Genomic DNA, 17,224 nt, shown 5'->3' on the forward strand with positions numbered 1-17,224 from the left:
TTCAAACTACATCAGTTATCATTTAAATATAAAATAAAAAATGAATGATTTTAATAATATAAATTAAAATATCTAACTAAAATGTTAATACTTCCAGAATCATTAAATCATTTGAAAGTTTTCATTTTTGCATGTATATGGAATAAATGTAAGAAATTCTTTTTTATTCTAAAATTAATACTAAACGCAGAATCGAATACGATTTTGATGCCTGAATTTTATTCCGTGTATGATTATATACAATGTTATAATAATTACGATTACGACAGATTAATTTTATGAAATTTGAGAATTTTATAAGAAATCTTGTGTACATAAAACAGGACATCAATAAGTTTAAATAAACAGAAATGGCCTTTTCCATTTAATTTATAATTTTTTCCATTTCTATTTAATTTGAAAGCTAAATAATTTGTTCAGCATGTTTGTAAAATTAAATAGTTACAATCCGACAAGGAAATAAATTTCCTTATAGGATTTTAAATCCTTATTCGGAAAAAAATTTCCATTCTTCACTGACTTTTTATATTCAGTAAGTGATATATTATAAATTTGCGAGCAAATATTCTGGTTTACCACAATGACAGAAATTCTCCACCGGATTTAAAAGTAATCTCTATTAATAAAATGTTATGGCACTGGAAGTATTGATTTGAGTTTTTTGCTACTTACGATTTTTTTATATACTCTTACATTATAGCAATGTGGAAAATAATATTTGATTCAAAATTGCAAAATCATAAGCACTTGGATGCCAAATAAAAAGCTGTTCACCTTTTTAAATTTGTGAATGCACACTTAAATAAATCGTTTTAGAGGCAACGCAGAAAACGTAAAGTAACAAAAAAAAAAAAAAAAAAAAAAAACTACTCATTGGATGAGCTGAAATTATGCATACACACATAAAATGACCTTGTTGATTGATCTGTGCCCAAATTAGTTGTGTTGCCACATAAAGGCTTTTAAACTATAATTCTGAAAAATTATATCATACATTAAAATTACTTTTTAAAGATAAATATGCGTGCAAAATATGTAAAATACCTTACATTTTTACAGCAACAACAACAAAATGATACCAAATAAGTAATGATTAAATTTCAAGATATGAATAAAAGTTCAAAATTTTATTTTAACATTAGAAAGTCAAAATTCTGCTACCTCATAATTTCGAAACTAATAGACCTAGACTAATGAACTTTATTTTCAAGGAATATCTAACGATGTTGTTTTGAAATTTGAAGTGGAAAATGAGTGTTGCCGTTTGAAATTTGTTTTATTTCAATATATAAATGACATCCAATGAAATTTTTAATTTAAGAAACTTTAAGAGAATTTTAATTCATGAAGGATAATTAACAAATACAATCTTTTCTATTTGTATTTACAGAAAAATAATGTTTTAGTTTCTTTAACAACTAAAAAAAAACTTCAATAACCAACAAAAGATCTTAAAATCCTAGAAAACTTTTAACGACACCACAGACACTATTATCATTCTAAATTATAAATTATAGGTCCAGTTAATAATATTCAAAGAATAAAAAGCAAATGGAAACATACCACATGAAAATGGCCAGTAGATATTATTTTAATACGTTCAGGAATATTAACAAGTTGTGGATGACTTTGTTTCAAGACGGACCCTGTTCCAAGTTGACCAAACATTCCACATCCAAATGTATAAACATTTCCCTAGTTAAGACAAATGATGAAACAGTACATTAAAAATTCAATTTACAGAACTTATGATTAATTTTAATTCTAAATTTGAAAAGACTTTTCTTTTATGATAATTCTGAAAATTGAGCTTTTATAAAAAATAGAAAATTTATATTCCTAAATATGCAATCGTAATCTTTGAATCAATGCAATATAAATAAAGCATACAGAAGTCAATTAAGAAAAAAATAAGTTTTATTTTGGCATGTATTTAACAAAAAATAAATCAAGCTTTAGTGGCCATTAAACCCAATGGCATATAAAAAAATGTACTTTTGTTGCATAAGAAAATTCCTTATAAAAAAAATCAATAAATTATTTAAAAATATAATTGCTCATTGTTAGATATATCAAATTTTTCTCATAATGTTTACTAAAATTGATACCTCGGAATATCAAAAACAAAAACTTAGCTGAAATTATATGAAATAAATTATATGAAATCATATTCATATATATATATCAGTATAGTACTTTTGTAAAGAAAAATTAATAAAACAATTTAATAATAATTTTTTTCTTACCTTTCAACAGCTTATCTACATCATACAATAAATCATAGAAATATCAAAGTATAAAAATGGAAATTTTATTTAATCGTAGACAAAATGTTATATAGAAAGGCGATATTAAGACTTGCTATATATGTATATATATATCTTTAGCAAAAGTACTGAAATACAAAGAATCAAAAATTTATAATACATAGCAATGCTTGAATTTCATTCGAAAGCACAGATGTTTATTTTTCACTGATTTTTTTTTCTCACCAATAACTACAAAGATTCAGTTTAAGACAGACAAATGTCCATTTCCCTTAATAGATAATGCATTGATAAGACATGAGAAAAAATATGGGCATAACACCGAAGTGTCAAATAGATAATTATCGACTTTCAAAAATATGTAGAGGAGAACCAATAGATATCACTACCATTGACATGCAGATGATTGAAACAAAAGACAATATAAATAAAATGAAAGTTATTTGAATATTATTATTTATTATCTCAAAATAGATTATTAATAAATGATTAAATATTCATTGAAAAAGAAAATAAAATCATGGAAACATTCATTATTATTATTATTGCAATTTGGTGACAACTTTTATTCAGCCTCAGTCCATACAAAACATAATTTTGCTTGATTAGCTAATACTTTTTCATAATATTAGAATAAAAAAAAAACATATATGGTGATCTTATAAATTCGATATTTTGAATGTAAAACAGAAAATACTTATAAAAGGATGGTTCTAAATTAAAAGCATATACTCACATTTTTGTTTAGTAAAACAGTATGTCCTTGTCCAGCACAAATAGAAACTATTGTTTTCTTCCTTAGAGATTCAATGACTTTCGGAAAAACAATATCTTCAGCATTGCCATGACCTAACTGACCATGAACACCCCAGCCCCAAGTAAAGACTCTGTAATAATACAGTAAAAATTAAGTATAACTTTACACACTAGATAACAATAGCTACAATACTTTACCATTTTTAATAGCTAGTAATAAAAAAAGTCCTTTACAGTCTAAAAACAACATACCAATTTCCAAATAAAACTAAGAAAACTACTAAATTAAAAATAACTCACAGAATCGGTAAACTTAAATTTAAAAATAAAATAAATTCACTAAATCAATTTATAATAAAGACAAGATGCAGTATTAAAAATTAGGTTATGGGTGTCGGAAGTAATTTTTAATAAAGCATGAATACGTCTTTTTCTTTGGATAATATATTTAAAGCTGTATATGAAAATAGATTACGAAAGACAATATGCAAGAAATGATTAACTTTCGATATGTGCTCATTGAAAAGAACTATTGGAAATTATCAGAAATTTATTTTCCATCATGCTGCAGCAATAAATGCCAAATGTTTCTAATTCTAAAAAATAACACAAATGAATTTATAAATTAATTCCTTATATCTAGGTAATTAAGTATTTAATATCTAATTTAATTAAAATAAATAATTATTTGTAATAATTAACTATTTACATGGTGCCTGGGAATAAGAACTGGACGAACGAACATCGAGGAAAAAGAGAAAATGAAGAATCAGTAATGTAATCTGAAATTAAATATATTGCACAGATATTGGAAACAAATTTTCACATTATGTTAAAAATCTTCCCAAAATCAGATTTGGATTGTTAACAAAGTAACAGTTCAGACTGTCAGTAAATAATTAATTTTCACTAGTTAACAACGAGGTTTCATTCAACTTATGAAAAGAAATCAGCAAATTATCGAGTCTGATAACAATTATCAAAATAGAATAGTTCCGGTCTTAAGATAAATTTTTCCGATTTTCTCCACATCCAGGAATTCCCTTATCATTCTGAGTTTTCTCAGTCGGCAGGCCACCTTGAGTCGATGTTTTTTTTGTTTTTTTTTGTTTTTTTTGGTAATAACTTCTGAAAATTTTATTACTCAAAAATAGTTTTAACTTCATCATATGATTCCAAAAATTATCTTTTTAGGATATGAATCCAAATGTTCTGAAATATTTTTGTATTTTTAACAAATTTTAAAAAATATTCATAAATATGATTTTCAGCAGGTTTTCACAATTGGTTCACATTACGAAATTAATATCATCAATTTGATGGGAGAACCAGCTGGTTATCTAATTTGTAATATATATATCATATAAGTTAAAAAAATGTTTTATATATTATTTAGGTTTGATTGCAATTCCAGTTTTAGTGTCTTTGGCATAAAATTTGATGGAATGGGAGGAATTATGCGGACTACAGTTTTAAAAAAGTTAGGGGAAAAGGACGCTGCTTCAGTATTTGTCCTGGACGCCCTTTTATGTAGACATGGCTTTGGCTGTGCATGAGGAAGGAACAATGCCTCAATGTACATCCTACTAACATTTTTCGGGCTAAATAAATAAAAAACAATCCAACCAACTTCTTTGTCAAATAATCAGATGATCTTTTTAAAAATCAAATTTGAAAAAGAGCTCAAGAATCATCAATCCAATCGAATCAACCAAAACATAGTAGCAGAATTGAGTAATATAGAAGGTATAACTACATTACGATGGTTAGATGATTGATGCTTTTACATTTCTTATTTTGAATCTGATAGTTATAATTTTAGACGACAACATTCAAAATAAGCAACATTACTGTTTTTTTCCTTTTCTAGAAAATTTCTTAAATACAAAAATAATAACTACAAGACAAGGCATACCTTCCGTCGGCATTTAGTGCCACTGAGTGATACTGACCACACTCAATTTTCACAATTGTTTCCGCTAAAAGGGATTCGACAATTCTTGGTTGAACAGTTTGTTGCAGCTCTCCCATACCTAACTGTCCAAAACGGGAAGATCCCCAACCAAATAACTAAGGGGAAAGCAATATTAATAGTAATTATAATAACATAAATAAGTATATTATTTAATATGAAAAAGATATTTTCATATTAAATATTCAGTTTTCGATGCTTGATTTTACTAATTTATTTAAAATAGAAATCATAATACATTAAGAAATTTTAACAGAATTTAAAATTTTAATCGATGCTGATATATATCAGTAAAAATGTACCTTTTAACGGAATTACTTAAAACAGTTAATGAAATTTTCGACACTGTATGTAAACATTTTAAATACGAATTGATACTGATTTTTGAAACAAGCTAAAATTAATTTAATGTTTGACACATCGAAAAGCCATTTAAAAAAACTAACTAATCATACATACACCAAAATCTGTCAATGCTAAAGTATGAAGTGCTCCACAAGACACAGCTATGACGTTCACCTGAAGTCGAAGGAAAGTTAAGACAGGCTGTGGAGGTTGATATTCTGCACTGATATCTTCTGTTCCTAATCTAATTAAAATAAGCAAAAAATTCTTTTATGAAAATAAGCTGGATGTAAGTGTATAAATATATTAGTTAATGAGCCAGTCTTTTATGAGGCATGGAAAAAAAAATATGCAATTAAGCTTAATACTAAAAGCCCAAAATTAATAAAAATGAGTTCGTTTTCAGCATTCAGTTTTGAAACAAACGAAGTAGAAAAATTTTAACAAATTAGTAGAAATTTTCCCTCTCATAATTCCTAAAGCAAATTCATTTTTGTTCATGCGAACTAACAAGAAGAATTTGGTGATCACAATAAAGATGCAAACAACTTTAAAAACATCTTTTTCTGAATTGAACGAACGTGAACACACAATATTATAAAATAATAACTCAGACAGTTGTAATATTTTAAATTAAGTAATTTCAAATTTAACATACATTCAGAAAGAATGGTTTGAAATGGTTGTCGTTCAAAATAACAAAATTTTTAACATAAAATCCCAAGCATCTAAAATAAAATATTCGGCTATTTGTATTTTGAATGGAAAGAATGAACTCAAAGACAGATTAACCTGTTAACTGTGAAATCAACCTTTGCTCTACTCTTTTCACAATGGCAGATGTAATGAAATATTTGGTCATACCCATTTACAAGCCAATGCAACAATAAAATGACCAATAATACTATTTAATTTCAGACCTAAATTATATTACAATATTTAGATGAATTCCAGTAACATGAAATTTTTCTGATTACTTCTCAAAGATGCTGAAAGTCAGACTTACGCAGGAAGTATAAAGAAATAAAGTATGCAAATGAAAATTAAGAAAATATGTGCCTTCAGAAAAATATGAATAATTTATTCAATGATGTATGGATTATTTTATTAGGTATAAAGTTATTGAAAAAATGTAAAATAAATTTCTAATATTCCATTTATAGAATTAAAAAACACAAGAACAAAAATTTATACCTTCCATTTCCCGATTTACCCCATGTATACAAAGTTCCTTCATTTAAGTAAGCAACATGAGCTTGACCACAGGATATGGGTGAAGAATCAACTGCAGATAGTTCTGAATTACTAATTGTCGAATGTAATCGACTTGGAAGTTTTCCAGGCACTTCACTGGTTTTAGAAGTTTCAATTAACTCAGAAGAAAATTTTGGACATCCAATTTTGTGAAACAGCATCAATAAGACGAAAATAAAAAACTTTACAACATCTTCAACAGTTGATATCTCATCGTCCTGTATAACAGAAAGAAAATTTCATTTGAAATTTAAACATATACAATGAATATTACGCTGAAAAGCAGTGTCATCTCGTTAGCTCAGGAATAACAAATTATGCAAAAAATATTTTACAAGAAAATACAATTTTTAAAAAAATCAGCTTTTCCTCTCTAAAATAATTTTAAAAAATTAACTATAATTATCGGAATTGCATGTTAGAAAATTATCGACATATCTTTTTTTCGACGTGTGACTTCAAATTAAAGAAAACGAATCTGTATTAAAGTAGATGAGTGTCTGGTGAGGCAACTTGAAAGAGAAAGAAGAACAAATAATAGCCAACTTGAATAAATGATTAAAAAAAAAAAAGTAAACATTGTGTGTAATTAGAAACTCCTGAAAAAATTAAGCACCTTTGTACATGCATCCATAAATAGACCCATGTATTTTCTAAGCATAGGATGTTTCCTATTTTATAATAATGGCTAATTTTTATAGAAAAATTTAAATATATACATTCTTTAAAAATTTTAAATATGTATTTAAAAAAAATTTATTTCTGTATTTGCAAAATATAGGTTGTCTTTTTGGTCTAACGAAATAGAAGTAGAAATAATAATGCAAATTATCATTATTAAAAAAATAAAGAAACTTTTATAAAATCAAAAATAAATTATTTCTTAAACTTAACGACTTATCAGTTAATTTGGATGAATTCATTATTTTTGAAAATGTCGTCAGTGATGTTCAAGTATTGTATTAACAAAAGACTTTAGAAAGAGATAACAAAAATTTTTCCATCATCTTCATATAATTAATCAAATCACCTCCATATCATTAAATGAATTAATTTTTTAAAAACAATTAATAATTTTTCTTGTATTAAAAACATTTCAAGAAATATTTAATATTTATGTCCTTTTTTTATTTTATTAATATTGATTTCTTAAATCTCAACAAAAATTGTATATGGATATTAATGGATTCAAATCGATTGTGGAAACAATCTTAGACATAGGAATAATTTTGAGATTTTAATCGAAATGTTCTATAATAATATGGCGAATTCTGTTGTTGTTACTTATGGTACTTTACAAGCCCGCTGACAGATCTGTCAGCGTTTTAATCTCAGCGAGTGTCTCTATCTTAGGCACAGGAATAACTTTTGAGATTTTAATCGAAATATACTATAATAATATGGCGAATTCTAAAAATGGTAAGTAAACAATAATTGAATAATGGTCTTTAAGTAATAATTGAAACAGAAATAGAAAAATTGTGAATGTTTGATTTTTAAGCTATTGATTAGAATTCATCTACATGTTACAAACATTAGAGATTTATATAAAAGGTAAATTGGACATATCTTTGATAAAAAAATGGGGTAAAAAATAATTTACTTGTACTAATGGGAAAGGAACTTATACTATTCCCTGATACAAACATCTAAGTAAATTATACAAAAGAATCACAATTAGTCAATTAGCAATTCTGTACGAGTTCAGCAAACTTAATTTATCAATATTAGATAATGTTGACGGATTTTTATCACAATAATTTTAGAATTTGAGATTAGAATAAAAAAAATAATCAAGAAGTGTAATCAAAAATTTTTTAGATAAAAAATTTTACAATTTTAAAAACTGATAAACTTTAAAACTGTCTGCTTTAAATTTTCAAAAAAAAAAAAAAAAAAAAAATAGCAATTGAAAAAAAAAAAAAAAAAATCACATAAATGGAACTGGTATCTGTTAGAAGGATTTTTTTTTTAATTTTATGATGGTACAAATTTTTTTCGGATTAATTTCCATCGAAGTTTCTGAGGAAGAAAGGCAAATATTGTTTAATTTCTCACAGAATGGAGGGGCCGAGTTCGACGTACGTCTCGTTCATTTGCTCGCAAGAGTTTTACATTTCTTGCAACCATTTCAGCGACTGACTTATGCTTACTTTTGGGTATTGTCAAGCCAATATGTGGAAACAAATAAAAACGTGGCAAAAAATGTGTATTAAACTAAAACAAAAAAAGTAGTAGTAGATCAAAATCAACATTTTAATACATTTTTAATGAAACTGATATTACAGAAATAGTAAAACTATAACTGTTAAGATGATAGAAAAATATTTCTTGTAAGATTATTTGTTCAAAAGTTACTGTAGATAAACAGCAAACTTTCGATTAATTTCTAGATAATTGAATATTTAATTGACTTTTGCACTGTTAAAAGATGCCAATATTCTTTGCCTTGCCTTAATAAGTAAGTGTGCACAGTTTAATTGAAATTGGCTCACTCGTTTAGGAAAAGATGTGGAAGATACAAACATACACAGCCACAATGACTTTTATTCGTATTAAGGTTGAATTGAAGCAGGCGATTTTAAAAACTCTCAATAGCTGATTTTTTTAAAAATAAGTTTGAAATATTTGTTATATTAGTATTGAAAATTTTGTTCACAAATACTGAAGTATACGATATAATTAAAAAATAGTTTGAATGACAATTAATTAAGTACTTAATTTTTCATTAATAAAAACTTGGAAATAAATTCTACATCAGTAGCCTTCTGATCTCTGCTTCTAAAATTTTCCCTTAGAATTTTGTTCACGTGCTCTAGCAATAACTTTTCGTATATATTCTTGTTCCTCAACAATAAAAAAAATATTACAATTGCTCACAGAAGATTTACTAGCTTTCATTTAAATTTACGTGATGCCTTTGGGTTTTCTTTTGATTATCGTTATATTAAAATTTTAAAACAAACAAAAATACTATCAACAGATATGTATTAAAATAAAAGAAAGAAAAATTTTAAAAAATAGAGTAGTTCAAAGTCATAACGTTGCTTAGCAAAGGTGTGCTTATAAATTTCTTTACTTTAAAATCAATTACGCTAATTTTTTAAAACAAATTTATATAAACTGAGAAAGTGGTACAGAATTGAAATTGTTCCGTTAAAAAAGTAAAATTTTCAGTTATAAGATGGTGTAATAAACATTCTTAGAAAAAAAAAATACTTTTATTAAAATTTCTAATTTTTCTTTCTGCGAAGTGATTATAGAAAACAGAAAAACTTTTGATTATTTTTTATAGCCTAAACTCGCTGTTGTCGTTGAAAACATTTATTCATTTTGCTCACAAAAGCTTTACTTTTTCTGCTTCCATCTAAGCGACAGAATTTAATTTTAGGCATTTTTATATCATTACTTCAATATCATAAAACACGATAGGAGAAAATATGCATAAATTAAAGACGAAATTAAAAAAAAAAATAGTGATAGAGTAGTTGAAAGTCCTAATGTCATCCAGCAAAGGAGTACCGACAAATTTTCTTATTTTAAAACCATCTACGTTAAATTTTCTAAAAAATTAATAACAATTGAAAGAAAAAGTGCACAAAAAATAAAAACTGGTATCGCTAAAAATGTAAATTTTTTGGGCGGAATTTCCTCCTTAGTTTCTTCGGAAAAAAGACCAAATATGGGTTAAATTTAATAACCTGAAGCAGATGTTGCTCACAAGGACTTAATTTTTCTTTTCTGCATTTAAGTGATTGATTTACACCTGCTTTTAGGCATTGTTAAATCACTACATTGAAGCAAAAGAAAGCCCGGCAAAAAGACATGTATTAAAATAAAACAGAAATTAAAAAAATTCAAATCAATTCAAAATTAATATTAATTTTAAAACGTTTAAATTTTTAAAATTAATAACAACTATAGGAAATATCGAGCTAAAATGAAATAAATATCATTGAAACGGCAAAATTTGAATAGTAAGGGGGTATTATAATATTTCGTGTAAGATTATTTTTCAGAAATTACTGCGGGAAAACGGCGATATTTCGGCAATTTCAATTTAACAGAATATTTAATTAATTTTTGCACTTTGAAAAATTGACGGTATTCTTTCTGTACCTTAAAGAATAGCACAGTTTGTTTGAAATTAGGCCAGTTGTTTAGAAGATGTGAAATATACATAAATAATCACGATGACTTTCATTTATATTATGATTGAGCGGTAGACTGAAATACCATTTGTTTAATGAAATCATAATAGTTATTTTTAGATCAATGTTGGTTTTAGGCTCTAGACGATGCACATAATTTGATCCCTCTTTAAATGAACTGATTAAATGAGTTATACATTGCCACACATTATAAACTTAATCATCATGTTAAGATTCATTTTAGGTAAATTATTTATTTCAGCAACTTTGTGAAAACGCAGATGTTTTCATTTATTATGACTTATGGCAGAATGGTATCCACGACTATACACAGGTTTATTTATGCAGACGCTCGGTTTTTAAAAATACTGCAATAGCACAGTAAACGCGATGAAATAAATAGAAACTCGCCAATTACACTAGCAAAAGTAGTAACTATGAGTATTTTATAACTCATAGAATATATATTTTTACAAATTTATTTATTTGGCAACAAAGATATAACATTTTTTTAGCCTGTCTCCAGAGCATACCCCCTCCCTCGGAGCAGATGTTCCAGATTGCTGCATTGTCGCAAATCCGCCACTGTTTTGAATCACCATAGTCTTTCTTAAGTCTTCTATAACAAAATAAGTAATCGTTAGAACTTTAGACTAAGGCTAATAGAAATCTTAAATATTCTTTTAAGATGAGCATCTATTCCAAGAACCAGAAGGTTGGGACCAGACAAAAGAAGAAATTTGCGGCATATTTCAATCACTCATAACACGACCTTTCTTTCTTTTTTTTCCCCTCATTAATAATGTAAAATAATATAATTACATTATATAACGTAAATTATAAAATAATAAATGATATAATAATACACATATATTATATTACTCTTAAGAGATAATATATTTTAACTGAAGTTAACCATAAAATTTACCAATAAAACCATTTCAATAAATAAACATATTTTCTGATAAAGAAAGCAAAATTAAACCAGCAGTTTTAGGATGTAATAATTCAACTTATAATGCTTAACAATAAAAAATTAAATTTTAGAGGGGACAAAAATAAGCAGCATTAAATCGAATCTTGAAACGGTAATAACAGATATGAAAGAAAAATATGGGAGTAAAATTTTAAAAACATTGTATGAGATATTGAAAGGTATCAAAATACCAAAAATAAGTGTTCTTGCTTTTAACTGATAGAATATGTCCATACATTTTCATTATTTAATTAATAGTTGCAATTTAAGGTGTTTAAAATTCTCTCTTTAACTCTGAAAAATGTTGAGATATTATTTTTTACAAATTTAAGTGATCTTATATCATTCAAAAGGAAATGACATGAATGGCGACGTAACTTTTGAGGTAGAACACAAAATACCATAAACTACGGAATCTAGAAATAAATAAAATGAGCTCAGGACACACCGGAAATCGATGATTGATATAAATGATTCTGTTCGAAATTGCTCGCTTTCATTGAATAAATAAGAGACTGATAATCTTTTTAGGTTTTTAGATTATTGATTTAATAATACCTTTTTTCTTTCTTTCTTTTTTTTTTTTTTTTTTGGAATTTTTCTATCACTTTTATGAATTTGAAACTTGCAAAATAACTCTGCTTTTAAAATTATTTATTGATTTGATTATTTTCTTCGCGTTTTCATTAGTTATTGCTTAAATCGCGGTATCTTTCACTTAACTTTTTTCATTCATTCATCTCTCTCTTTTAAAAGAAAATGTAAGGGGAGACAAATGTCTGTGAATAAGGATGCAATGTAGAAAATTTGCCCTAGGCGTAGCACTGAGAAACACATGGAACAGATTTTAAGACCCTTTCTCCCTCTATTCTTCAACTTGATTGACTGTTGATATTATTGACTGTTTCCAACAACAGGTGCAGAAAACAGCATTTCATCTATTTACGGGAAAACAAAAAGAAGGAAAAATGTTTTCTTTGCACTTACCATAAAAATTAAGCATTATTTAAGGATTTTTTTTCTCAAAAACTAATCACTCTTGGGGGCATTTAATTAAAAAATTGTTTTAGAATTTAAGAACTTTTCATGAAGCTACACATCCTATCAATGAGGGAAAATAATCAAACAGGATTTAAAAAAAAGAAAAGAAAAAAAAAAGCTATTAAAAACAATTTCAGGGGATGTTGCAACTCAGTAACCCTAATACATGACTCGCATTAGCCAAAAGGTAAAATTCGAATTGATTAAGGATCAGGAAATTATAAGTGATGGGTTAATTAATAATCGATTACTATTTATTCTTAACTTGGGCAGTTAATTAGACGAACTTCAGAATCTAGTTCTACAAAACGAAGAAGTATGATAGTGTAACGTCTATAATGTAATCAGTCATGGCATGCTAAATGCTAGAAAGAAGTATGAGAAAGTAGGGAAAAATACACTCGATATTATAGTTAAAAAAATCTAAACATAAATTATTATTGGTATTATTTTAATTCTAGTGGTCATAATTTTGAATGGTATATAAATATATAATGTGTACAATAATAAACTGAAATATAATAATTTTGCCATCATCTACAAGAAGTTTCAAATAAGAAGTAAACTTGAAAACAGACATCAAAAAATTGTGATATGGAAAGCCACATAAAACCGAAATATGAAATTTTGTATAATCTCATAGGAACTGAAGATGTTGATTGTACACATGTATGATGTCATATAAAATATTTTAAAATGTTCTTCCAATTTTTTCCAAAATATTGTCGGTTAAGAGTATAAGTTTACTTCAAGAAAATCGACCACTAAAGATTTAAAATTGTGCTCAACTAATGATTTACTAATAATAAAATTAAGGTATTTTCAAACTACCTGAAATCTGAGCAGAAAAATTTGCATGTTAAGAAATACAAAAATTATATAAAATAGTATTTATACAAGTAGATATTTTATTCTTAAAGATTTTTTAAAATTTTATTTAGAAAATAAATAGAATTACAAAACATTCCCAAGGAAGAATTGGCTTTATTAGAAGAATCATTTATGTTACTTCGTAATAATTATCATTTAGTACTTCGTCTAATTTTCGTAAATGCAAGCAATTGAATATCAAAGCAAGGAAAAGCTCATTCATGACACAGGCTTGAGGGAAAAAAAGCTGAATTTCATAAAATAATGAATTATGTCAAACATAAACACAAAAATGTAAAATAAATACAGTCAACTGAACAATAAAATGTAAACATTTAAACAAAAAGTGGTTAAAATATTAAATATATTGAAGAATTATTACATAAAAAGAAAATTGATTGATTTCAAGAATGATAAAATTTGATTCTGAAAACGCTGAAATCAACGTTTGCGCGAAAATATGTCATGTCAGAAAACTTTTAAGACACAAGTTAACAATTCTCGGTAGTTTCCAGAATCAACGAAATGCATATTTTTACGTTATTATTAATAAACTATAAATCGGAAATATTCAATACAGAATATTATTTAGTATATATTAAGCTGTAAATATATAAAGAATATTATACATCTTACTTTTAATTTATTTAGAAAATAAATCCCAAGCCTCCAACACATCAATTAAACAATTTTTGATAACCCAAACATAAAAAAAGGACACTTTTATGGACATATATCAAGTAAAACAAAAGTTAAAATAATTAAATTTATAACCAAATAGTTAGATAGTAAATCTAACTCGTGAACGACAATACGATTTCTAAATGTATTTTTCCAGTTTTCAATCTGATCTGTCCAAAATTCCGATACATCATTCTCATAACCCAAACGCTCAGTAAATTAAATACCATTTTTAACTAAACAGCACATATTATTAATAGTTTTCTCTTTAAATCATAAAAAATATGTTGATAATCGATCTTCCATGTAAACACTTCGTACCTTTGCTCACAAGGTGTCACTATATACATGACTTTTAAATGCACAATTATTCAATTTGTAAAAATTTCAGTAATCACATAACTTCTGTGATTTAGTGATTAAAGTTATAAAGCATTCTAACCAAACACTAGAAAATACCCTTCATTGTCTGCAGCACCACCTTAATGGACAATCCCAACTAATTCGCTTTAACCCTTATTTCGAGTTCCGAATATGAATGAACACTACTTTTTCTCATTTCCCCAATATAAAATTTCTTTTTTTCATTTTAATTAATTTTGTTTTATAAATATTTTATGTAGTGTTTGTGTTTTAATTAAATTTATTTGTAAGTGTACTTATTTTCATTCCAACTTAAAATTTTGTCTCTTACAGAATTTTCAGCAATCCCGTTACATATCGATATATAAAATAAAATGGCAGCCTAACAGTGTGCTTCGAAAATTTAAAATTGTTCAAAAATAAAAAGTCATGCTTCTTATCGAAACCCGAGCCCAATTTTTCTTCAGTTTTTCCAGCGTTGATGGAAGAAAATTTACCATCGTCGGGATATTGTTAAAGTCCAAGGGGATATGTTTTGCCAAATGCTAAAAAGCAGTTTCCAAGGTTTGCACCACCACCCTTGAGGTCAATTCTAGCAAACTTGATGAAGATATCTCAACCCTAAGTTCAAGTTTCGGCGGATACGAATGAAAATGGCCTTTTCTCGAGTAAAATTTCTTTTTTTTATTTTAATTAATTTAGCATTGAAATTATTTTACATAGTGTTTGTGTTTTAATAAGGTTCCTTTATAAGTATACATAATTTCCTTTCGATCTGGATTTTACAATATTTTCGGTAAGCCGGTTACACATCGTTACAGCATTATATGTAATGTTTAGTTAAAAATGTCATTTAGTTAAATCAAACTGAGCTTAAATATCATCATCACTTAACTCATAGATTCATATTATCATACTCACTTAATATCATAGATTCAGTAATTGATTTTTCAGGATTACGACCAAATCCTCTTACTAGCATTCTCATAGCGTATAGCGTCACTTAAGATGGCGATCAAAAAAATTCACATCAAACTTCAATAGTGTGAAGAACTTATAAGGGAAAAGTGGAAAAATATTTGGCAGTGAAAAAAAAACTATTTTAATGGATTTAATTAACAAAGCTCGCATGAAATTATAATACAATCCTTACAGGGTAGCAATGTTTCATAGCATAATACAAATATACAATTCTATTTATGGAAAAAAATTATAGATTAATTAAAATAAAATTTATATTCTAAAATTTATTTGAAACTATATTTTACGATGGAATATTTGAATATTTTTTTTTCTATTTGACAATGAAATAATACTAACAAAATTTCAACTTACCTTGTGGTTTATCTCATGCACTTCATTTGTTATTGTTGTCAGAGAAGATAGGCTCCAGTATCTAAAACAGAAATATTCCTCATTGCATTTTAACATTTATAATATCACTTAGTAAATACAGCAGAATCGTAAATCATTCAGTATTTTAGTGTAAACTCGGCACGACCTCGACTTCCTTGGTGCCATGAGAATGTGAAAATAGGAGTACCCGATTCAGCATACAGGATTAAAATTACTTAATAATTTTACTAAGCTTAAACTGATAATCTTACTGGTATCCTTAAAATGACTGATAATTGCTTGAAGAGAGGGAAAAAAAAAAAAAAAAAAGGAATAACATGTACAATTTTTTAAAATAATAATTTTAGATGGTGTATTAATTTATTTATCTCCTATTTTTTAAAATCTATAATCGAGCATAAATTAATTACTTTAAACAGAAATATTGTTAAAAAAGGAAGTGGGAATTGTTTTCTGAAATGCAGCTTTTTCCTTTTCATCTCATCCAGTCAAAAAATTTTTTTATCTTTTTACGGATTGTAGCTGCATAGTGATACGATTTCTTTCCCCTGTCTTTTTTCCCCATCCACCGTTGACAACTCGGCTCTGCCTTCTAGTGGGATTAACTACTTATCGAGATTTGCCCATTGTTTTCCCGACGGAATCATCCGTAATATTCGGCTATTTTTTTCCCCATGTTGCATGATGTTCTTAGGGTTCTCAAAAAACCCTGTGGCGTGAATATCAGAACGAGGAATTATAACTATTTATTGCTTTTAAAACTGTCGAACGCGGATTCCAATATTTTTTCCCAGAACGCGAAGCCACAAAATTTTTTCCACTGTATGAGCCCTACACAACTCACAAATTTTTCCACTATACCTATAATAATACTGTACATCTCAAAATTATGTGGATGGTGAAACAACAATTAAAAAATATAACGCAATAATCGGGAAAAAATAATAAGCACATGGTATCAGAACATATGTGTATTACATCAAAGAAATATAATATAAATTTTAAAGAATGTTTGTAAAAAAATAAAAATGAAAGGTTGTCCCAAAAATATATGGCCTTTTCGAGTATTTTGTATTTAAATTAAAATTTTGGATCTATTCCTTTGAATTATCTAACGACAATATTCATGCACCTCTTATGCAAGTACTCCCCAAAGGATTTCAATTAGATTCAAGTCTGGAATAATGCCTCG

General features: G+C 26.6%; 1 protein-coding gene across 1 annotated transcript in view; it reads right to left on the reverse strand.

Annotated features, from left to right (window-relative positions):
- Positions 1-17,224, reverse strand: part of LOC129960130 (uncharacterized) — an 87,812-nt gene that overhangs the window by 24,368 nt on the left and 46,220 nt on the right. Inside the window, exons 16-21 of the mRNA XM_056073286.1 lie at positions 16,012-16,072; positions 6,535-6,812; positions 5,455-5,584; positions 4,939-5,093; positions 3,004-3,154; positions 1,564-1,695 (exon numbers count right to left, since the gene is read on the reverse strand). Coding sequence (XP_055929261.1) covers positions 1,564-1,695; positions 3,004-3,154; positions 4,939-5,093; positions 5,455-5,584; positions 6,535-6,812; positions 16,012-16,072 — 907 coding nt within the window. The remainder of the gene's footprint in view (positions 1-1,563; positions 1,696-3,003; positions 3,155-4,938; positions 5,094-5,454; positions 5,585-6,534; positions 6,813-16,011; positions 16,073-17,224) is intronic.

The sequence above is a fragment of the Argiope bruennichi genome, chromosome X2 (genome assembly GCF_947563725.1).
Source record: "Argiope bruennichi chromosome X2, qqArgBrue1.1, whole genome shotgun sequence".
NCBI classification, from domain to species: domain Eukaryota; kingdom Metazoa; phylum Arthropoda; class Arachnida; order Araneae; family Araneidae; genus Argiope; species Argiope bruennichi.